We start from the raw sequence: 25,153 nt of genomic DNA on the forward strand, positions 1-25,153 counted from the left end.
TCTACTCTTTTTACCATTTTACTACCAGGTAACTTTGATAACAGAATTTCGCCTGACTACCGCTTGTAAATCTTAATTATCACTTATTTTATTTAAACAGACTGAGTCTTTAAAAAGTTAATATCAGGAATATCTAATCCAGGAGAACAGGTAGAGTTTTCTTACTATGTTAGGTATGAAAATTTATCCTTCGGTTAGCTTTCAGTCTGTTTCTACTACCTTAAATGTAAGGTCTCCGACTTGCTGAGCCGTAAAATCTCCAACAGCAATGTATTCTCCACTTGTGGCCTCTTCATCTTCTTCTTCTTCTTCTTCTTCTTCTTCATCTTCTTCAGCAGAATTGTCATCGTCCTCTCCTTCAGTAAGCGCCCCAGTTCTGCAAAAAATAATTCTTTGACAAGGGTCGCCTGAAATAACGTATAAGAACAGATCCAGATTGAGTACGAGTATAACGTCTACATATAGAACTGGCCTATATTTGGAAGTGGCAAATAAAGGGAATAAAGTGAAAGTGCAACTAACAGCTTCTACCATCTAGCAAAGAATATGTGACCGAGGAACTGAGAGTGATGAGGAGTTAATATATCTGAGGAACGTATGTGACCTGGTGAAGCATGTGCTGGACTTGAGGCCAAGAGACTTGCACTGAAATCTTGGATTCATCCATTCAGCAGATGCTGCTTGAGCATTATTGCACAGTGATTAGAGCACGGGCTCTGAGTTTTAAGTTCTGGTTCTATCTCCTTCTCATTGAGTGACCTTGGATAGGTTTCTTTTAATCTCTCCATTTCTCACTGGTAAAGTGGAGATAATAATAGAACCTGCCTCATAAGGTCATCATGAAGATGAGAGGAGTTACAAACTTGCAAAGTGTTTACAACAGTGTCTGCAGGCTTTCAATAAAAGTTGGTGATGATGATGATGATGATGATATATGTCAGGTTCCATGTCAGACACAGTAGGTACAGAGATAAATGAGACACAATTCCCTGTCCTCAAGGAGGACAATGAAACAATCTATCAGAGGGATAAGTACTATATAGTTCAACAGATACTGCAGTAGAGGTAAACACAGGATACTAAGGAAGCACACAAGAGGGACACCTAACCTCGACTGCATGGGTGGAGATGAGGAAAGGCTTAGAATTAGGTCTTGAGGGATGAGTTGGAATTAATCAGGTAAAAGGGGAGTAGAAAGGTAAGGAAGGGAGTGGAGAAAGGAGGCTCAAGATCAGGGAACCTCAAGTAGCTCACGAGTGGTAGGACGAGGCTTGGGAGAAATAAGCAAGAGATGAGATTGAAAAGAGGTGAGCAGAACGCAGCCCATGTGAGCTTTATCTCTAAAGGTACTCCCTAAAAATGAAGGAAGGGAAAGGCATGATCTGATCTGCACCTCAGGAAGATGATTAGGCTGCCACGTGGGGAAGAGATTGGAAGAAGGGCTAAAGGCAAAGATGGCTGTTAAAAGTGAGACATGAAACAGTTTAAACTAAGAATTAGGTATGAAGAGAAAGGTGTTTGGGAAAGATACTGAGGAGGGAAGAGAGGGGAGCTAAAATACTAGCTTGGATAAGTTGTTAAGTCTCCCTGAGCTTTATTTATTCATTCAACTTTCAGCATTTACTGGGCACCTACTGTGTGACAGACACTATGTGCTAGGGGTGTAACAATGAACAAAACAGAGGTCTTTGCTCTCCTAACGTTTACATTAGAGAAGCTTATCTTTAAAATGGGATAACAGGGGCTTCCCTGGTGGCGCAGTGATTAAGAATCTTCCTGCCAATGCAGGGGACACGGGTTCGAGCCCTGGTCCGGGAAGATCCCACATGCCATGGAGCAACTAAGCCTGTGCGCCACAACTACTGAGCCTGTGCTCTAGAGCCTGTGAGCCACAACTACTGAAGCCCGTGCACCTAGAGCCTGTGCTCTGCAACAAGAGAAGCCACCGCAATGAGAAGGCCGCTCACCACAACTAGAGAAAGCCCGCACGCAGCAACGAAGACCCAACGCAGCCAAATAAATAAATGAAATAAATTTTAAAAAATAAAAAAATAAAATGGGATAACAATACTTTGATGCAAATGGACATTGCTAATCATAAACTAGCCAAATAGACCCAAATGGCTCTTCTTTATTATGCTAATACAGCAAATTTCAATTACTGATTTTTCAATGTTAAATTAACCTTGCATTCTAGAATAAAACCCACTTAGTCATGATGTACTGTCATTTTTATATGCCCTGGATTCTATTTGCTAACATTTTATATTGAGTTTGTACATTCATTCATGAAGGCCTTGTATTTTTCTTATAATACTCTTATCAGATTTTGATATTGAAGTTATCTAGCACTCAAAAAATGATTTGGGAAATGTTTTTCTATTCGCTAGAAAGATTTTATAATACTGGTATTATTTCTTACTTAAATGCAGAAATTTATCAGTGAAGCAACCTGAGGGTTTATTCTGTGGAAAGGTTTTAATTATATATTCAACTTCTTTAGTAGACATTTTTATTAAGATTTTCTATTCATCTTGTGTAAATTGAGTACATTTTATTTTCCAAGGAACTTATTTTATCTAAATTTTCAAATTTATTGGCATAAAGATGTTCATAGTATCTTCATAGTATCTTTTTAATTTCTGTAGACTCTGTAGTGATTAGTTTTCTTCCCTGTTTTATTGTTGTTGTTTTCCTTCTCTTTCTCTTTTCTTAATCAGTCTTGCTTGGAATTTACCCATTTAATTAACTTTTCCAAAGAACCAACTTTTGGTTTATTGATTTTATCTACTGTATGTCTGTTTATTATTCACTGTCTTCTGCTCTTTATTATTTCCTTACTTCTATTTTTCTTGGGTTTAATTTGTTATTCTTCTTCTGGCTTCTTAGGTTGGAAACTTCAGTAATTAATTTTCAACTTTTCTAAACTATGCATTTAAAGTCATAAATTTCCCTCTAAACACTGCTTTAGCTGCAGCCCACAGTTGTATTTTATTATCATTCAAAATATTTTAAGATTTCCATTGTAATATTCTCTTTGACCCTTAGGTTACACAGAAGTATGTGACTTAATTTGCAAACATTTGGAGATTTTTAGTTACTCTTCTGTCATTTGAGTTTTTTAAAAAATTGATATATAATTGACATATACCATTGTATTAGTTTTAGATTGTCACTGAGTTTTAATGTAATTCCAAGTCATCAGACTATACACTGCATGATTTCAATCCTTTGACATTTGTTGACAATTGCTTTATGGTCCATTATGATTCATTTTGGTTAACATTATACGTGCACTTGGAAGAGAGGTGTATTATCTAGTTGGACACAGCATTCTACAGATATATTTTTAATTGGGTAAAGGTGGTTAAGGTTTGTGGATTATATAGCTCTCCTTCAGTGCTAACAATTTTTACTTTATACGTTGTAAAGCTATGTTATTAGGTGTCTACACATTAGGGATAATTTTTTTCTATTGAATTGATCCTTTTATTATCATAAGATGTATTTATCTATTAAATTACTTTTGACCTTAAAGTCTTCTCCGCCTGACACTACTATAGCTGCATCACCTTTGTTCTGGTCAGGGTTAACATGGAATACCTTTTTCCAATCTTTTACTTGCAACCTACCTATGCTGTTTTAAATGGCCCCCATACTGCTGAAATGCTGTGTAGTGTTCCCAAGCACAAGAAGGCTGTGATGTGCCCTAATGGAGAAAATAAGTGTGTCAGATTTCTTCAGGCATGAATTATAGGGCTGTTGGCTGTGAGTTCAATGTTAATGAATCAGTAACATACATTAAATAAGGTATCTTTAAACAGAAACACACATGAAACAAGGACATGTATTACTCAGGTTTCAAAAACAGTTGTGACCAGAGCCTCACAGGAACCTAGCTGTGTATTTTCCCTAGAAGCCATGGTTTATTATTCACCTATTCAGTATTTGCAGCAACTTTATGGAACATAACCACTGCAAATAATGAGAATTGACTTTATATTATAAATTCTTAAATATATATTTTGCTTTACACAATCAAGTGTTCTCTAAACATTTAGAAAAGAAGAAATAGGCTTTTCTATTTACCCACATACTGGTGCTCTTCATTCCTTCTTGCAAATCCAGGTTTCCTGTGGGATCATTTCCTTCTTGCCTAAAGGACTTCCTTTAGCAAATTTCTCAGCATTTGTTTGACAAATTTTCTCAGCTTTTGTTTGTCGGAAAATGTCTTTATTCTACTTTAGTTTCTGAAAGATGCTTTTGCTGTACACAGAATTCTGGGTTGATAGATTTTTTTTTTCTTTCAACTCTTTTATGATGTCACTGCATTATCTTCTGACCTGTATTTTTTCTAACAAGATGTCAACTTTAACTTGAATTGTTGTTTGCCTGTACATATGTTTCTTTATTTCCTTTATTTTTAGTTTTCAGCAGTTTAACTCTGATGCACCTATGTGTAGGTTTCCTTATATTTATTGTTTGGGGTTGCCTGAGGTTCTAGGACCAGTGAATTGATAACTTTTTTAGATCTCAATTTAAAAACGTATTGAAATATTTCTTGTGCTCCACTCTCTCTCCTCTCCTTCTGGGACTTCAATTACACATATGCTATAACCTATGACCATGTCCCAAATCTTTCTTACATTTTGTTCTGTTCTTTTCATTCTTTTTTTCTTTTTGTGCATGAGTTTGAAAGTTTTTCATTGCTCAGTCTTTGGGTTCACTGATCTCTTCCTCTATTGTATACAGTCTTGTGTTAAACCATCCAATTTTTTTTTTCTTTTCATATATTGTGTTTTTTAGTTTCAGAATTTCCATTTTGGTTGGTATTAGTTTCCATTTCTCTGCTTAAGATTCCTCTCTAGTCAAGCAATCTGCCCATCTCTCTAAAATATTGAAAATTGTTGTTTTATAGCTCTGGTTTGCTAATTCTCACATCTGGGTCATCTAGATTTCCAATGATTATTTTTTCTCTTTATTATAAGACATTTTCACCTTTTTGAAGCTATATATTGAACCAGATTTAGAAAGTCCTCAGCCATTATTCCATCAGATATTATAATTTGCAGTTGTAGAATGTTCATTTGGTTATTTTCTATATTTTAATTCTCTTAAAATATGCCATGTTTTTTCCATTTCATCCATCTTTTCTTCTATTTTCTTCAACATATTAATCATATTATTCAGAAATCCTTGTCAGCTTACTCTACTATCTGGCTCAGATTTGGCTCTGCTTTTATTGACTTTCACTGCTTAATTATTATTTATTTTCCCTTACTTTTTTTTTGCATTTCTAGTCATTTTTTTAAAATTACTAGACATTGTGGATAATACCTTTAGAGACTTTGGATTATGTGGTCATCCTTTAAAGAGTGTTGAATTTTGTTCTGTTATACAGTTAAATGATCTTGTTCCCGTTAAGGTCTGATTTTAGGCTTTGTTGGAAAAGATTTACTTCAGTTTTGTCTGTATTCCAAGATCACAGTTCTTAATATTAGGGTGTTTTCCTTACTCCTAGGGCATGGGCCTTATGTGATCTCCAACTAAATGCCTGAAGCATTCACCAAGGTCTCTTTACTCCAGCTAGGTACAAACTCGAATATTTTTCCAGGATTCTGTGGCCTCCAGAATCTTTGAAGTTCTCAGTCTCCCAGCAGGCACTTTCTGCCGGGCCTTCTGGCATCATGCTCTGTGTAGCCCAGGAGTCCATTCGGATTTCTGGAGCTGTCTCTCTGCAACTCTCTTCTCTCTCTCCACTCTCTGCACAAGCGCCAGCAGCCTTAGCAAAAGTCCAGAACGTGACCTCTGCCTCCTCAGCCCGGCGAGGCTGCTGCTCCCTGTCTGGGATTCCGGCACCACCGCCCATAAACTAACTCTCAGGAAGAGGGTCTGGGTAAACGCAGGACTCAGCTCGTGCCTCCCTGTATTAACGATATCAGCCCTGCTTGGCTGATGTTCAATGAGTTCAAACAGCCATTTTGTATATTTTGTCCAGATTTTATGGTGTTTATGGTAGGAAGGGTAAGTCCAATACCAGCCACTTTTGTCATTCTCAGTACTGGAAATCAATGGAAATTCTAGAATCCTTGCATCTATATTCTTTAGCATTTTTTCCCCAGGATACAGTGTAAAAGTATGGGAACAGCATTTGAAGAGTCTAAATAGTTGATTTTTTTCCTTTTTTCTTCCTATGAACTGGGTTTGTTTATACTATCAAGTTTTCTTTCCATTTTACAAAGGCTATTATTAACATCCACTCCAGCAGGAAAAGAATGCATGTTTCTGCCTCCAATTTTTAAAGAATATTCATAAAAGGAGTAAATAAATATGCAAATAGACAATCCAAATAATTTTCTTTTTACACATCAACACTGACATTAAAGGCATGATCCTTATTTTCTTTTTTAAATTTTTTAATAAATTTATTTATTTATTTATTTTTGGCTACGTTGGGTCTTTGTTGCTGCACGTGGGCTTTCTCTAGTTGTGGCAAGCGGGGGCTACTCTTCGTTTCGGTGCACGGGCTTCTCATTGCAGTGGCTTCTCTTGTTGCGGAGCACGGGCTCTAGGCGTGCAGACTCAGTAGCTGTGGCTTGCGGGCTCTAGAGCACAGGCTCAGTAGTTGTGGCACGCGGGGGCTACTCTTCGTTTCGGTGCACGGGCTTCTCATTGCAGTGGCTTCTCTTGTTGCGGAGCACGGGCTCTAGGCGTGCAGACTCAGTAGCTGTGGCTTGCGGGCTCTAGAGCACAGGCTCAGTAGTTGTGGCACACGGGCTCAGTTGCTCCGCAGCATGTGCGATCTTCCCAGACCAGGGCTCAAACCCTTGTCCCCTGCGTTGGCAGGCATATTCTTAACCACTGTGTCACCAGGGAAGCCCATGATCCTTATTTTCTTTTTAAATTTATTTATTTAGTTTGTTTATTTTTGGCTGCACTGTGTCTTCGTGGCTGTGCGTGGGCTTTTTCTAGTTGTGGCGAGCGGGGGCTACTCTTGGTTGCAGTGTGTGGGCTTCTCATTGTGGTGGTTTCTCTTGTTGCGGAGCATGGGCTCTAGGCATGCGGGCTTCAGTAGTTGTGGCACGCGGGCTCAGTAGTTGTGGCTCGCGGGCTCTACAGCACAGGCTCAGTAGTTGTGGCGCACGGGCTCAGTTGCTCCGCGGCATGTGGGATCTTCCCGGATCAGGGCTCGAACCCGTGTCCCCTGCACTGGCAGGCGGATTCTTAACCACTGCACCACCAGGGAAGCCCGATCCTTATTTTCTAACATCTGTTTATTTAGCTTTTCCAATCTCTGTTTTGTTTCCCCAACTAGCTTATAAATTACCTGAGAGCAGAGATGATGGCTTCTACTTCTTTACATCTCTCATGGGATCTCACACTTTCTACTATACACAGTAAATAAATGTTGACTGATTGTACTGTTACTGCCATTTGTTTTTATCTATATATGACTTTATTCTGAGTCAAACATTAAAACTGTTGGTGACATAATATCTGAAAGAAAGAAAGGAAGGAAGGGAGCATACTCAGTGACATTTTCTCTACTTATGGACACAGCAAGTTCCTGCAGTTGGTGGGTGAGCTTATCCAAAAGATTGTGTTCCTCCTCTTTCTTCTGATCGTAACTCCCAACAGGGGCAGGTTCATCAGCCTATGAGAGAATACAAGTCTATTTCACTAAAAAAATAAAAATAAAAATTTCAGTTTCCGATTACATTTATTTTAAAAGTAAAAAACTCCAGTAAGTGCTATAAGACAAAGCAAATATTGATATGAGACTATGCCTACCTTAGAGAAGTAAGTTTAAAAGAAATGTAGATTATTATGTTGGAATGCAAACCAAATGACAAAATAAAAGTATACCTCCTGTTTTTTTGTTTTGTTTTCTTGCTTGGTATTGCAGTCCCTCTATAGTCAGTAAGGGACAGGTTCCAGACAGAGGACTGGCTTTGGAGTCAAAAACACAAGTGCCAAGTCCAAGTTCTGCCACTTACTGGCAGTGAGACACTGGGAAAGCTGCTTCACCTTTGGAAGCCTCAGTTTCCTCATTTGTGAAACAGGAATGGTTAGGTTTTCAAATTTAGGGTCAGTCTGCCTCCGGAATTACAGTTTTGTGTCACTGGAGAAATGCAGAAGAGACACTCAGTGACCACTTGTCTCAGACGCAGTAGAGAAGATTCACATGCAGGCAGGCAGATGACTTTCAAATGCCTTCCACCCTAAATGCTCTGTGAGTCTCTAGCCCAGACACCTAGCTGAAGCTCAGGCTCATATTAAAAGAGGAAATCCTGATGGGAACTGCCCAGAGTAAATTCTAGTTTGCCCTGTTTCTGCAGAGTCACCAATATCAGGGCTGCCATGTGATATAAGAAGTTTCTCTACCACTTACCCTCAGGGCCAGATTATGTACTCTCCCCACAAGGTAATTAAAATGAAAACAATTCTAAACTGTAAAACATAAAACTTACGCAATGCAAAAATAAAAATAGCTCCTTCCGGGTTTTTCCGAGTCCTCAATGCTGGGTGAGTTCATTAAAGCTGAACTTCTACCAGGATTTGGAGCCCTGGCTTTTCTGCTCCCAAGCACATTCAGTAAGCCCATCGGGCAGGTCAGCACTGACCACAGTTACACTTCATAACTTATGTGAACCCAGGAACTTACCCCCTCTAACGAGCTTCCACTTAACAAAATATTTGGGTAAAAATGGAATTTTTTTAACATGATTAACCATAATACTTACTTTGCTTAATTTTTGAAGAGCATTTTTATTTTCATCTATTGCCTGTTTTAATTGGATACATCTAAATTTTAAAAAAGAAAGAAACAAAATATTGATTTTTTTAATTGTCAGAACGAAAAGCTATTTTATAAAATCATACATAAGTCTTTAAGCAGGTAAGGCAAGTTCTATTGCATGAATGATGTTTAAAAATTCACATGTAAATGCCTTTCCATCCATTAGCTTGGGTGATCCACAGAGTCAAGATCTCAGGTACGAGGTATGATAACCGGAACTCAGAAAACTTCAGCGACTCTGGGCTTCAGTTTCCTATCTCTAAAATAAGGAAAGCACTGGACTTTAAAAATGCTTCTCCAGCTCTAAAATTCCACAAACCTAGGATGCAACCAAGACGACAAAACTAATAATGATAATAACAGCTAAAATTTATTTTTTGCGCCACAAATACTGCTAAGCAGTTTACAAGCATCACCTCATTGGAGTCTCATAACAACCCTCACTCCAGTTGAAGAAAGTGAGGTTCTGAAAAGTGACCAGAGCTAGTCAGAGGGAGAGTAACCATGTGAAGGCAGAGTTTAGGATTCTACAGCTGGCCCCTCCCCCAACAGCACACTCCCCTTGTGAACATGGCCCACCCATATGGGTACCGTGTTTTAGATAGTTCATGGACAGCTCATATAATTTGGCTTAAGTCTTAAGACACCCAAATTAGAAGCATAAAAACGACCAAGTTTGGGGTTAGTGCAGGCAAACTATTACATATAGAATGGATAAACAACAAGGTCCTACAGCATAGCACAGGGAACTATATTCAGTATCCGGAGATAAACCATAAAGGAAAAGGATATAAAGAAGAATGTATATATAGGTATAACTGACTCACTTTGCTGTACAGCAGAAATTAACACAACACTGTAACTCAACTATACTTCAATTTAAAAAAAAGAGAGAGAAAAAAATGCCTGAAAATGGGCTACAGCTAGTTATGAGTTTTCAAAAATCAAATGTTTTCTCCACCAATAACCTGAAAAAGTCATTATTTTTTATGCTGAGCTATTTTTTTTTCTTCCAGAGACTCATAAAATGAAATAAGCAGGGAAAAGGGGGACAAAAATCCTTTGTGAAAGAGGCAGAAAAGAGAAGTAGAAACATCAACCTGCAGCTGACCCTGCTAGTTGTCTGCCCCACAGCCCTTCTGCCACCCTCCTCCACGCTGGCGTGCTTGGCCTCCCACTGACACGCAAGTGTTCAGCCTCCACTGCAGGTAGGGTGCGTGTATGGCCCAGCGCTGGCCAATGATACACAAAAGAAATGTGTTGGGCAGCTCCTCCCATTTTATTCTCCCTGATGGAGCAGGTAAAGAACCATCATCCTTTCTGCTTTTAGGTAATGATGACTGGGGACTTTGTAATGGTATGCAGGGCTGTCACCGACAAGCTGAAGATGACAGAGCAAAATGACAGGAAGGGCTGGTCCTTGAGACCTATACACACAACAGTAGAAGAACCCATGGCAACTCTCTAGAATAATCAACTTAGTCCCTCATTCTTAAAAAAAATAATCAACTTAGTCCCTCATTCTTGAAAGATAATCCAAGGACCATTGGGCATAATGAAGAAAACTAGCAACATGGAAGATAAAATTTAAGACTAACCAAAAGTAAACAAATTAAAAAAATCTGAGCCCCGAGGAACCAAAGACAACTCAGAGAACAGAAAAGAACTTAAAAAAAAAAAACAACAACTCCCAATCATGGAAGTATTAATGAGATAACCTAAAAACAGGAACACAATGCTAGAAAAAAGAAAAATTAAAGAACAAGGAAGAACACTTGTAAATTAACAATACAGCTGCTGAAATAAAACATCCACGGAAAACTTAAAAGAAAAAGTTGGCTGCTCTCGCCTTCTGAGATGGCCCACACTCTGTGGAGCGTGTTTCTCTCTAACTAAATCCACTCCTTACCCATCACTTTGTCTCTCACCGAATTCTTTCTGCGATGAGACATCAAGAACCTGAGCTTCATTAAGTCCTGAGACCAGGTGTGTGATCTGTTAAAAGACCGTGGGTTCAAGTCCCAATCTGGGTTTTGGCTGGGTCTGAGACCCGGCCCATGGGTTCAAATCCCAATCTGAGTTGCACGGTTTCAGAAGGTTTGAGGAAAAGGAACACTGAGAAAGGCTTGTGCAAGGTCAGGATTGGCTAAGATAAGACTGAATTTAGGGACTTCCCTGGTGGTCCAGTGGTTAGAACGCCACGCTTCTACTGCAGGGGGCACAGGTTCGATCCCTGGTCAGGGAATTAAGATCCCGCAAGCCAAAAAAAAAGTGTCAAGAGAACCTCTCAGGCATAAACAAAAAAACAAAGAAACAAAAACTAGTGGGGAGAGACCGAGAGACAAGAGTTTTCAAACTGAAAAGACCCCTTGAGTGTTGAGAAGAATTAAAACAACACCTAAATACACGGTGATGAAATTTCAAAACACCAAGGCTGAGGAGAAAAGCCTCAAACAGAGATCAATTACAAAGGAATGACCATGAAACTTGTCAGCATCACTGGGTGTAAAGGAACCAGACAATGTCTTCAAAGGTTTAAGTAGAAAAATTTTTTACTCCATATCTACCCAATTATTAATCAAACATAAGGGCTGAATGTTGTTTTCAGACATGCAAGTATCAATGTGTATTTTAAAATGATTGTGAGGGGATCTTTTTTTTTTTTTTATTAATTAACTTATTTATTTATTTTATTTATGGCTGTGTTGGGTCTTCGTTTCTGTGCGAGGGCTTTCTCTAGTTGTGGCAAGCGGGGGCCACTCTTCATCGCGGTGCACGGGCCTCTCACTTTCGTGGCCTCTCCCGCTACGGAGCACAGGCTCAAGACGTGCAGGCTCAGTAATTGTGGCTCACGGGCCCAGCTGCTCCGCGGCATGTGGGATCTTCCCAGACCAGAGCTCGAACCCGTGTCCCCTGCATTAGCAGGCCGATTCTCAACCACTGCACCACCAGGGAAGCCCTGAGGGGATCTTTTTATACACAGAGAAGACTATTACTTGGGTTTAAAAATAATTATTAGCTTATTAAAATAAAATTTAAAAATCTAGTTTTCCCTGGGACTTCAATTCAGCATATAACTCTTATTCTATTTTAAAATCTAGTAAAGCAAGTACAATAACCTTCCCTTTTTCTTTCATTATTGTTTGATTAATTCAACTTGAGCTAAATTCCTCAAATAATCAATCCTACTAATGAAGGTAGTTAATTAAATTCCCACATCTTAAAATTTTATTTTGCTTTTAAGCACTCTGAATGCCTGACTTAAGTAAAATTTTTTCAAATGTTCTAATGAATCATTTAAACTAGTAGCACAAATCTCACATGCAATTGAATGTTATAAATTCTTTAAATACCCAAAATATACAGATTATTTTAATGATGTCCTAAACTTAATACAAAAGTAATAATAGTCTAATTTGATTTAGTTCATCATGTCTATGTAATTTTAAACTCTAGTTAATTTTAAACTCTCCCAAGGATTAAAAAGAAAATTCAAAACAAAACAAAAAACAATCATCCATCATGAGAACAGTTTTCCCATCTCAAGTGAGCTAAGGTCACCACCCCAAACAAGGCAGAATTGCTAATAGACAGAGACTTCTGACAGGTCACAGGATCTGGGGCTACATAGGCCAAGGACTTACCATAATTTGGCCTAAGCCACTGATGTTCACTCTTGAGCTGTTTTTATAGTTGCTGTCACAACAGCAAGTCCATAACCTTCAGGCTTAGGTTGGTTGCTCTTAGATCCAAGTTATACCATGACATAATTCTTGCATTTGACTCAAATGGACCAAAGGCTGCAACTCCACTGAGATTGTAGTGAAGTTCCTTCTCTTGCTTAACTAAATTCTGCATTTCTTGGACAAGTAAGTTTCTAGAAACATACAGCCCACCAAAACTGAATCAAAAAGAGCTAGATAATTTGAACAGACCAATCACTAGAAGTGAAATAGAATCTATAATTTTAAAAACTCCCTGCAAACAAAAGTCCAGGACCAAATGGCTTCACTGGGGAGTTCTACCAAGCATACAAAAAAAGAACTATACTGGGGCTTCCCTGGTGGCTCAGTGGTTGAGAATCTGCCTGCCAATGCAGGGGACACGGGTTCGAGCCCTGGTCTGGGAAAATCCCACATGCCGCGGAGCAACAAGGCCCGTGAGCCACAACTACTGAGCCTGCGCGTCTGGAGCCTGTGCTCCGCAACAAGAGAGGCCGCGATAGTGAGAGGCCCGCACACCGCGATGAAGAGTGGCCCCCGCTCGCCGCAACTGGAGAAAGCCCTCGCACAGAAACGAAGACCCAACACAGCCAAAAATAAATAAAATAAAATAAATTAATTAAAAAAAATACCTAGCTCCATCATTAAAAAAAAAAAAAAAAAGAACTATACTGATCCTTCTCAAACTCTTCCAAAAGATTGAAAAGGAGGGAACACTCCCAAAGTCATTCTATGAAACCACCATCACCCTGATACCAAAATGAGACAAAGACAACACCAAAAAAGAAAATTACTGGCCAATATCTTTGATGAATATAGATACAAAAGTTCTTAACAAAATATTAGCAAACTGAATCCAACAACACATAAAGAAGATCATACACCACGATCAAGTTGTCAGGGTCACACAGATGGTTCAACATATGCAAATCAATGTGATACACCACAACAACAAAAGAAAAGACAAAAACCACATGATCATCTCAATCGATGCAGAAAAAGCATTTGATAAAATTCAACATTCATTCATGATAAAAACTCTTACCAAGGAACTTCCCTGGCGGTACAGTGGTTAAGAATCTGCCTGCCAATGCAGGGGACATGGGTTCGATCCCTGGTCTAGGAAGATCCCACATGCCGTGGAGCAACTAAGCCCGTGCGCCACAACTACTGAGCCTGCACTCTAGAGCCCGTGAGCCACAACTACTGAGCCCACGTGCCACAACTACTGAAGCCCATGCACCTAGAGCCCAAGCTCTGCAACAAGAGAAGCTACTGTGATGAGAAGCCTGCGCATCGCAACAAAGAGTAGCCCCCGCTCACCACAACTAGAGAAAGCCCACGCGCACCAACGAAGACCCAACAACGAAGACCCAATGCAGCCAAAAATAAATAAATAAATTTATTTTTTTAAAAAATCACATCAAAAAAATAATAAAATACTTAGGAATAAACCTGAGTAAGGAGGTGAAAGACTTATGCTGAGAACTATAAAACACTGATAAAGGAAACTGAAGATGATTCAAAGCAATAGAAAGAATTAATATTATTAATTGGACTGGAAGAATTAATATTGGATTAATTGGATTGGAAGAATACTATTAAAATGACCATACTACCCAAAGCAATCTACAGATTTAATGAAATTCCTATGAAATTACCCATGACGTTGTTCACAGAACTAGAACAAGTAATCCTAAAATGTATATGGAACCATAAAAGACCCAGAATTGCCAAAGCAATCCTGAGGAAAAAGAACAAAGCAGGAAGCTTAACCCTCCCAGACTTCAGACTACAAAGCTACAGTAATCAAAACAGCATGGTACTGGCACAAAAACAGACATATGGGTCAATGGAACAGAATAGAGAGCCCAGAAATAAACCCACACACCTACGGTCAATTAATCTTCAACGAAGGAGGCAAGAATATACAATGGAGAAAAGACAGTCTCTTCAGCAAGTGGTATTGGGAAAGCTGGACAGCTGCATGTAAATCAATGAAGTTAGAACATACACTCACAATGTACACAAAAATAAACTCAAAATGGCTTAAAGACTTAAATATAAGACATAGAACCACAAAACTCCTGGAAGAGAACATAGGCAAAACATTCTCTGACATAAATTGTAGCAATGTTTTCTTAAGTCAGTCTCCCAAGGCAATAGAAATAAAAGCAAAAATAAACAAATGGGACCTAATCAAACTTACAAGCTTTTCCACAGAAAAGGAAACCATAAACAAAACAAAAAGACAACCTATGGACTGGGAGAAAATATTTGCAAATGATGCAACCAACAAGGGCTTAATTTCCAAAATACACATACAGCTCATACAACTCAGTAACAAAAAAACAAACAACCCAATCAAAAAATGGGCAGAAGACCTAAATAGACATTTTTCCAAAGAAGATATACAGATGGCCAATAGGCACATGAACAGATGTTCAAAATCACTAATTATTAGAGAAATGCAAATCAAAACTACAATGAGGTACCACCTTACACTGGTCAGAATGGCCACTATTAAAAAGTCTACAAAAAAACAAATGCTGGAGAGGGTATGGAGAAAAGGGAACCCTCTTACACTGTTGGTGGGAATGTAAATTGGTGCAGCCACTATGGAAAACAGTATGGACGTTCCTCAAAAAAATAAAAATAAAGCTGCCCTATGATCCAGTAATCCCACTCCTGGGCAGATATCCAGACAAAACGCTAATTCGAAAAGATACGATGTGCATCCCTCTGTTCACAGCAGCACTATTTACAATAGCCAAGACATGGAAGCAACCTAAATGTCCATCAACAGATGAATGGATACAGAAGACGTTTTATATATATATATGTATATACACACACATGAACACACACACACACAGTGGAACACTACTCAGCCACAAAAAAGAATGAAATACTGCCATTTGCAGCAACAAGGATGAACCTAGAGATTATCATATTAAGTAAGTCAGAAAGAGAAAGACAAATACCATATGATAACACTTATATGTGGAATCTAAAATATGACACAAATGAACTTATCAATGAAACAGAAACTGACTCACAGACATAGAGAACAGACTTGTGGTTGCCAAGGGAGGGGTGGGGTGTGGGGAAGGGAAGGATTGGGAGTTTAGGTTTAGCAGATGTAAACTATTATATATAGAATGGATAAACAACAAGGTCCTACTGCATAGCACAGGGAACTATATTCAATATCCTGTGATAAACCATGATGGAAAGAATGTGAAAAAGAACATATATATATATACACACATATACATATATATGTATAACTGAACCACTTTGCTGTACACCAGAAACTAACACAACATTGTAAGTCAACTATACTTGAATTTAATTAATTAATTAAATATATCTATAAATTCTGCATTTATCTCAAAACATTTTTATTGCCTTCCCACTTTAATGTCTTATAGCTAAGTAATGTTAGACATATTAACTAACCACTGTGAACCTTAATTTTCTCATCTATATTAATGAGTATCTCACAATGTTATTGTAAAAATTAATTAAGAAAAAGTTTTTAGAGCGTGGACCACACTGCTTGGTACATACAGAGTACAAAATAAATGTAAGCTGCCCCTTTTTAACATTTGTAATTCTCTATTTAATCTTATCATTCCAACATTTAGACTAGGCAGACATAGATAATTGTAAGAAATATTGTAAAATACATTTTGGAAAATTTCATTCATTGTTACCTCAATATTATTTCCCATTATTATTTTGTCTTTTTAGAAATGTTATTAATTAAAAAAAGAAATAATGCCTCAATTTCTATGCTGTAAATACTGCTCACTGAAATGTAAGTACAGTCCCTACAAAGCTAACATAATTTCATATGCTTTACCTTTGGTAAATATCTCGCCTTTTACTGGCTTCTAGAGCTCCTTTCAATCGACTCTCAGAAAGCAAATCATCAACCTACAATAAATGGAGACTGTTTAAAATATCATATTGTTAAGTACCATATAACCTTAGGAAATAAAATTTTAATTCTTTTTTCCCAATATTTTATAATGAATACTTTTAAATATACAATAAAGTTGAAAGAACTTTATGGTGAACATCCAAATACCCACCACCTAGATTCTACCATTAACATTTTACTATACTTTTATGACCCATCTATTCATCAATTCATCTTATTTTTTATGTATTTCAAAGTAAACTACAATCATCAATATATTTCCCCTTAATACACCATGGGTATCATTAACTAGAGTTCAATATTTGGTGTAAAATTTACATACAAATGAAATGCACAAATCTTAAGTATACATTTACTGAGTTTTGGCAAATGCATACATCCATGTAATCCAAACCCCTATCAACGTACAGAAAATTACCATTACTCCAGAAAGTATGTACTCGTTTGTGTAATCATTTCACAAGAATGTTTTTGAGATACTTCCATATTGTTGTGTGTATCACTAGTTTATTCCTTCTTATTGCTGAGTAGTATTCATTATATGAATAAACCACAAATTTTTTAATCCTCATTCTTATATCTTACATTGTGACTTAGTCATTTCCAAACACTACATGTAACTTTGCCAACATACCCACAAAAGAGGCACATACATCTTTTGCATTCTATAGATGTGGAGAAGATAAAGTGGATGAAAAAAGAGAAATAAAAATTCTCTACTCTTGCCATTTTGCATCTGTCTGTTATTCACAAAATTCACACACATGGTGACAGAGTTGGTCATCACAGGCATGACCCAGATGGGCTCTTGATCACTTGTCCCATGGATACCAAGTTGGAAATCTGTTCCATTTTTTGCTTCAGGTGTCTTCTGTGAGGCCAGGGAAGAATGAGCTCACACTACCTACAGAGTCCTTCACAGACATGCAGGGTATCAAAAGGCTCCGGAGCCAATTTGTCTCCAACTTGAATAATCCTGGCAATAGTCTGCTTTGTTATATCTTTGTAATAATAATAATTTTTTTAGTTTACTTCTACAACATTTCCTGGTTCTCTCAATGTCCCACTAAATTTAAAGTTAAATACAAAACCATATTAAGCATCTGGCCAAAGCTTAGCTTAAGTCAATGTCTCATCAAGTTTTATTTTTATTTCTACCAGAAGAGTATTCTGTTTTGTTGTACCACTATAATTCCAATAGAGTCCATTAAGAAACATTTATCCATCCCGTCTTTTGTACTTTTTAAGTGAAAGTCCAAAAGTGGATAAAATATGAGCATTCAGTACATCTCTTACCTGCTAAAGTTTATAAAATAATTCTATTTAGTGGAAACAATATTTGGTAATAGATCAAATGAAAAATAAAAAGTAAAATTAGCAAAATGAAATAGGAATTTCAGAAAATAAATTAACAACCCATTAATTACTACTTACTTTTTTCTTAAAATAATTTTTTTTCTTGGCCATGCCACGCGGCCTGTGGGATCCTAGTTCCCCGACCAGGGATTGAACCAGGACCCTCAGCAGTGAAAGTGTGGCATCCCAACCACTGGACCACCAAGGAATTCCCTTTCTTAATTTTTTTTTTAAAGATTTTTTTTAAACTGTGGTCCATTTTTAAAGTCTCTATTGAATTTGTTACAATATTGCTTCTGTTTTATGTTCTGTTTTTTTGGCCCCCAAGCATGTGGGATCTTAGCTCCCCGACCAGGGGTTGAACCCACACCCCCTGCACCGGAAGGCGAAGTCTTAACCAATGGACCGCCAGGGAAGTCTCCCCGCCCCAACCCAAAATTATGAAAATATCAAACAGTATGAAGCGAAACATAATAGTCATTAGCATTCTGCCACATAGAGTTACCATGCTGGCATGTTTCCTTCCATCTTTTTTTCTATGTATATTACATATAAAATTTTTAAATTGAAATACTGTATATTCAATTTTATATTCTTTTTATAACTTGACATTTTATCACAGATATTTTCCCTAACATGTTAAAATGTCCTTAAAATTTTAATCTCAGTATTATATCCCAACATAAGTTATTTATCCATTCCCCTACTACTGATCATTTAAGTTGCATCCAGCCTTTTGTATTATAAGTAATACTATGATGAATACCTCCATACCTCAACCTGTGTCTCAATTTTTTATTATTATGTACGGTAAATTCCTGGAAATGTAATTCCCAGCTTAGGAGCATGAATACTTGCTACATCTTGTCAAACCGCTTTCCAGAAATGCTGTGCCTTATACCCTGCAGCAGTGTAAGTGCCTGTTTCATCACAGCCTCCCCAATACCGGGTATTGTGATATTTTAAGTGTTTGTGATCTCTTACTTCCTTTGCAATTACTTGATTATCTTTTAAGTTAACTTTTCTCATATTTGTGTGTTACTAGTATTTCTCCTTTAGTTCAAGTCCTTTGCTCATTTGTCAGGTCTTATTTTTCTTATATATTAGGACTATTCCTTGACACCTATTTCGCTTGGATTCATGTGAAGCAACAACACTCAATAGCTCCACTGGATGAGGGATAAAGGAAAGGGGGCATGGAGAGTGGAGGAGAGTGATGTTGGGCGCAGAGGTGGTTGGAATAATTATTGTTACAAGTTTAGATTTGGAGGTGAGATGGGTTAAGGGAGTTGTTAGGTTGGAGATGCAGACGTTAGGGTGAGGTGCGGGGGAGGGCAGCACTTAGTCGATGGTCCCGATTTTCTAGCCTCCCCGGGGTTGGGCTGGGAGTGTGAAGGATTAGAATCAGTTTGGTGCTGGGATCAGTTTGATGCTGGGGGTGGGGCAGGTTACAACTTGGAAAGGGAAGTGGGTTGGGTAGGCTCCCAGGGTTAGGGTGCGCCCCAGAGCTCGCCCGCCGCCAGATCCCAGGTTCCCCACTGGACAGCCAGATGATACCTGCTGCTTCAGCTCCTGATTGCGACGCTGCAGGGACTGGAGGGGATCGCGCTGTCGCCTCGCCAGCATCTCCTTCGCCTCGGCGCGGAGCTCACGCCGGTCGCCAGGGAAACCAAGACGGCGGCACCGGAAGGTGACGCCATCACCGCGCGCCCGCCTCCCAGCCCGACTGGCTGGTGCGGGAAGAGTGTGGGGATGATTCTCCCTCGAGGATGCCGCTCCGCCAGCCCGCAGGTCCTGAGCTCACTGCCCAGCTACTCACCCTTTTCTCGCCAGTCCCAAAGGATTGGGGTGGAGATGAGGGAGAATGCCCCGCGGCGTCCGAAACTACAAGTCCCATAATACTCAGTACTACCACGACGTTCCTCCTGGGGCACTTGGTGTTTTGGCACTTGTTTTCTGACACCAGTTTTTCTAAACTAATCTTAAGATACAATTTAAGCATCTCAATGTCTTAAATTAACTGCAAGGATAGCTTTCCTATATGGCCTTAATGGGATACGTGGTTCTGGCGCATACTCTCACTTCAAAAAGGCAGTTCTTAATTCTTTGCCGCTTGGGATACTGCTGAAGTATCACTTCATTGTACTTTTGCACATTGTCCATCCTGAGTTCTGGGAGGTTGGTGACTCTGTTCCACAGCAATTTCGTGAGCACCTAATTATGAGCTCCACTCTACATCTCTCAGGGAGGTTGTAATAACATTTCCCCAAGTGGGACTCAGTCCTATAAATCCAATTCCCAAACTCTTTCCACTACACCGAATAAGAATGACGACCTGAGCTCACTTTTCAAGAGATGAACCACACTGATGTGTTCTTCAGTACAACACACAAGGTAATTCCACAGGCCCAACTGCCATGCTATTTGCGATACTTTTTTCTTCAATAGAGAGAAGTGACAAGCGCCCATCGCACTGAATTTTCACGCTGAACACACCCCCATGTAACATAACCCAGATTTGGATACAGAATGTGACCAGCACCCTAGTAGTCTTCCCCTCCTCTAGTCCCTGCCCACCTCCACCCCCTACACCAAAAGTAAACACTATCCCAATCTCTAACTGTAAAAATCTGTCTTGCCTCTTTTTGAACTGAATAATGGAATCACGCCGTGTACTGGCATCTTGTCAGGCTTCTTTCATTCAACCTGTTTGTGCAATGAATCTATATCATCGTGTGGGTTGTAGTTTGTTCATTCTCATTGCTCTCTGACGTTTCATTGTATGACATACTCTAATATACTCATCCATTCTACTCTTTTTTGTATCTCATGTCTTTACTTTGAATTAATTTCTCCATCATGGCTCATGATACTTAAAAGTTCACTTAAACAGCCATAGTTTTTCCATTGAAAATCTAACAACAAATGAGTAAGTAGTAAGTGCTATAAAGTATTTTTAGATGGATTAATAAATCGGTACTTCTAAGTGATCTTGTTAGAGGTAAGCAAAAAGAAAAAAACTGCACTAAAGACAACCCGTCATTTATGGAATTCTTATTTATTTTACATATGTCTATAAAAAAATTTTTTTAAAATCTACCTGCTTTATAGGGATTTCCATATTTTAAATGGAAAAGTTACAGGGTCATGAAGATGGTACAATTCTATGTTGGTAAAAATAAACAAAATAAACCCCCTACACGTGTATGTATGTATGAGGAAGGGTGCAAAAAAGGTTTACTACTCTTGTTCATCTCGGGTGGAAAGATGCTTTGATTTTATACATTTCTGTACACTATTCAGTGTGAGCAGCATTTATTCCTTATGATTCCCACATCAGTATCATCAATATCACCTGGGTGACTGTTAGAAATGCACATTCTCAGGCCTCACCATAGACCTACAGGATCAGAATCTAAACTTTAACAATACCCCAGTGTTTCATGTGCACATTCAAGTTTGAGAAATACCACTTAGGTATTCACGATGCTGTAAGGAACGAGATTACTCAGCTAGCTGCCTTCTTTTTCGTTAACTTACATTTCTTTTGACTTGTAATGCTCAGTATAGTCACTTTAGCACTAGTCACTGCTTCTGTCGTCATCCCTTGATGCCATTACGAAAATCAGAGTAACCTACAAGACCGTTTTGAAGTGAGGTAGCCGAAACCAAAGCAAACCATGGCCATTGTTTCTCCCGAGAACAAGTTATTTCATAAAACTCGTTATGATTTTCTTCCATCAGTGTGTTACAATGTATATCAACTTTGTACTGCTGTCTCACAGGAGATACTGAAAAAGAATTTAACAGCTTCGTAGAGACTCATAGTGTAGAACTAGTGGTTAACATGGAAAATGCAACATCTCCATGTAAGGCAATAGTTTCAGCGAAAAAACCAAACACATTTAAGTAGGGCAAGGGGTAGACAGCTAGAGGAGAAACAGTGAGAGGCAATGTCATCTGGGGGAACTGTCCACCACAGGGCTGGGGACACATGGGCACAGTGTAAAGAGGCAGTAGGCAGAAAATGAGGGGCAGACTGAGTGGTGTAGGGTGGCTGAAAACCGCATCAGGACTAGACAGGCCTCGGGGGTGAACAGCACAGGCCCAGAGGGGCAGGATGACAGAACACTGGGGTGAGACAGGAGAGGGAGACGAGTGTGTCCGGGTGCTGCACGTAAGTAATGGGAAAGGAGTCACACTGGAAAGACCAGGTCCACCAGGAACGTGGCACAAGAACAGGCGCATACAGGCAGAACTGGTCATCACCTAGACGCTTAACCAGGCACATACCAACAGTCTGCAGGCACCATGGATGTGCCATAAGAAAACTACCTTGTCTCAAAGAGCCTCAACTCTTTGACCCTCAGTGATGAATGGTGACTCAGATACTTCAGCCACCTGCATCCCAGATGGAATGCAGCTCTAAGAACCAACATTTCAGTCCTTAAGTACTGCATTCACAGAATGAAAATAAAGTTGGAAGTAATAAAGCATAATGGCCCTACTAAAATGGAAAAAAAAAAAAAGCTTTCTGTGGAAACAACTTTCCTGAATATTCTTGTGTTAATACAGAGCTGATCCTAAGTTTACTGAGAAACAAAATTAATCTTTATAGGAATGAGCAAGGGCAGTGTTCTAGAAAAAACCTCTTGAAAATCAAAAATAACCTGGGACTTGGTCACTCACTCTCAATTTTCAGACACAGTTATCCCTTGGTATCATCGGAGGATATCATCCTGGAACCCCAGAGGCTGCCACGGATACCAAAATCCAAGGATGCTCAAGTGCCATAGTTGGCCCTTCCTATCCATGTTTCCGCATGCGCAGACTCAACCAGCCACGGATAGTAAGTGGACAGTGGTCCACTTACCTATAGATTTATTGAAAAAAATCTACATGTAAGTGAACCTGTGCAATTCAAACCCATGTTGTTCAAGGGTCAACTGTAGTTGGGATTTATCACTAAGCTCTATTCAATGAGGTTTCTCCTTCACATGTATACTCCATAATGACACAAATGAAGTTTTTGTCAATAAAAACTTATACTTTGTGCTTGGAGTATGTTGTCAGCCTCAGATGTGTAAAGGTCTTACATACATTACCCTTACCTCAGTTATTTTTACATAGCCGTTTGCTTTCCAGAATAGGTCCAGCAAAACTGCTAACCAAAGGGAATCATAATGGTTCCTAGACCAACGCTGCTTTGCAATTGTACCAAGGAACTAGCATAGGTTCTTTAGAAAACAAGATATCTGACCAAAAACAGTAATTATAAGTTTTGAGGATCCAAATCTCTTAATGCAGTAAGCTGCATGGGAGGCAAGATACTCCTTTTCCTTTTAATAAAAGGTTCAAATATGTTTAATTCTTTTTATTTTAAAAATAAAATTGATTCATAAAGTGCAAGGAGAAATTATTTCTGTCCAGTTCTCTATATCCATCTTCAACAAGCTGTTGGAAACAGAAAAGAGAAATAAAAATTAGAAATGCATAATGGTTAACTTCAAATTATTCTATTGTTTAGTTAAACCATGAACAACAAGATCTGGTGTTACAGATAAGAAAACTGAGACCCTGTAAATTTGCAGAGCTCTGATGAAAAAGCCAGGACTAGACTCAAGGCTCCTGACTTTCAAGCCATTGCCAGCCTGCCAAGGACCTAAGAATTTAGACTGGAGATGACAAAACATGAATGCAAAGATGTACTATGGTGCTACCAAGGATATTTTTAAAAATACATTGATGTGCGGAGGGGGGAAGGGTGTGGTAGGAACACCTCCACGCTCCTTTTTTTCATTTTCTATTTTTTCCAGTATTTTCCATTTCGAAGTTGAATGTTGCCAAGGTGCAACGACTTTGCACGTGGTTAAGACAGTCCCGTTAAACACACGCAATGAACTGAACTACGACACCAAAATGTGAGTTATTAGGGAAAACAGAACTTCCTCCTCTTTCTGGTGCCTGGGGGGACAAGTCACCTCCTGTGGGCTCTCCAAAGACCCTCCTGTCCCAAGATATCCGTCCGTCCCCGAAGTCTCCCCTTAGAGCGGCGCTGTAAGTACTGCTCACCGACTCCGGCAAGAGCCCGGCACTGCGGGCGGAGAGAGTGAGGAGAGCCTGGCTTCGGCTGGAGCCCCGCGCCGGAGAGGCGAGGTGGCCTCAAGGTGGCCGCGCGGTGGCCGGCGGGGACCGACAGCGCGGGGATCTCAGGCCAGGTCCAGCTTCTTCTGCGTCGCCGCCAGCTTATCTTGCAGCCTCTTCTTTCTCCAGTCCAGGTAGCGCCGCCGCAGCCGGTGTGCCTGCCAGCCCACGAGCACTCCGGAGGCGAAGGCCACCAGCACGGACAGCTGCAACGTCCTCTCGGACACGTTCGCCATCGCGGCTCCCAGGCTTGCAGCGCGGCCTACGGCGCGGCGGCCGGGTCAAAAGGCGCAGCGCGTTTCGGGGCGGGGCGCGGGCCGTGCGTGCCCGGTGCGTCCTGCCGCGCAGCTCTTGCAATTTACAGACTCGTCGATCTCGCCTGCTGCTGAAGACTTGCCCCGCCCTTGGATGACCCCACAGTTCCCTCCTCTGAACCCCTGCCATACTTATTGTTTGGCATTCATCAGACGTTGCCTTGATTTATTATTATTAGCTAACTACGGTGGTGCGCCTTTCCAACCTCATGGTCAGCTCAGCCTCTTTATATTTTCTCTCAGCAGTAGAATGCGACCCAAATATGTGACTTTAAATTTTATGGGAACCCATTAAAAAAAATGCAAACAGTTGAAATTATTGTTAATAACGTATTTTACTTAGACTAATATACATAAAGGATGTTATCTTTTCAACATGTAATCAGAAAAGCTATTAATGAGATCTTTTATTCTTTTTTTATACTAAGACTTTGAAATCTGGTGTAGATGTTATAAACAGCACATCTCAATTTGAACACTACATTTTCGGTGGAGATACTTGATCAGTTTCTAGAATTCACAAAAGTTAGTCGAAAAATTAGATTCATATACCCACGTTGTTTCAAACACATGTAAGCATTTCCCCAATATCTGAGTTGAGTATCTTTTTTAAAATAAATTTATTTATTTATTTATTTTTGGCTGCTTTGGGTCTTCGTTGCTGCGCGCAGGCTTTCTCAAGTGAGCAGGGGCTACTCTTTGTTGCGGTGTGCGGGCTTCTCATTTCAGTGGCTTCTCTTGTTGGGGAGCACGGGCTCTAGGCACGCGGGCTTCAGTAGTTGTGGCATGCGGGCTCTAGAGCGCAGGCTTAGTAGTTGTGGCACACGGGCTTAGTTGCTCTGCGGCATGTGGGATCTTCCCGGACCAG

General features: G+C 39.5%; 2 protein-coding genes across 9 annotated transcripts in view; both read right to left on the reverse strand.

Moving 5' to 3' along the window:
• Positions 1-23,061, reverse strand: part of NPHP1 (nephrocystin 1) — a 103,405-nt gene extending 80,344 nt beyond the window's left edge. For 5 of the 8 annotated variants that reach the window (XR_014234616.1, XM_082356205.1, XM_082356209.1 and 2 more), the window contains exons 1-5: positions 19,385-23,061; positions 16,391-16,464; positions 8,745-8,805; positions 7,530-7,654; positions 220-391 (exon numbers count right to left, since the gene is read on the reverse strand). Coding sequence is in view for 7 of the 8 variants with exons in the window: in XM_082356205.1 (XP_082212331.1) it covers positions 220-391; positions 7,530-7,654; positions 8,745-8,805; positions 16,391-16,464; positions 19,385-19,453 (501 nt within the window). In the remaining variant the exon portion in view is untranslated. The remainder of the gene's footprint in view (positions 1-219; positions 392-7,529; positions 7,655-8,744; positions 8,806-16,390; positions 16,465-19,384) is intronic. The other 3 variants (XM_082356211.1, XM_082356210.1, XM_082356206.1) reach the window with 2 other exon arrangements.
• Positions 23,062-23,186: 125 nt separating this feature from the next.
• Positions 23,187-24,260, reverse strand: MTLN (mitoregulin). The gene is made up of 2 exons (XM_082356251.1): positions 23,900-24,260; positions 23,187-23,281 (listed from the first exon to the last, which is right to left on the reverse strand). The coding sequence occupies exon 1, from the start codon at positions 24,205-24,207 to the stop codon at positions 24,037-24,039; it is 171 nt and encodes a 56-aa protein (XP_082212377.1). The 5' UTR covers positions 24,208-24,260; the 3' UTR covers positions 23,187-23,281; positions 23,900-24,036.
• Positions 24,261-25,153: the final 893 nt, after the last annotated feature.

This window comes from Balaenoptera borealis, assembly GCF_965194805.1.
Source record: "Balaenoptera borealis genome assembly, chromosome: 15".
In the NCBI taxonomy this organism is placed as follows: Eukaryota; Metazoa; Chordata; class Mammalia; order Artiodactyla; family Balaenopteridae; genus Balaenoptera; species Balaenoptera borealis.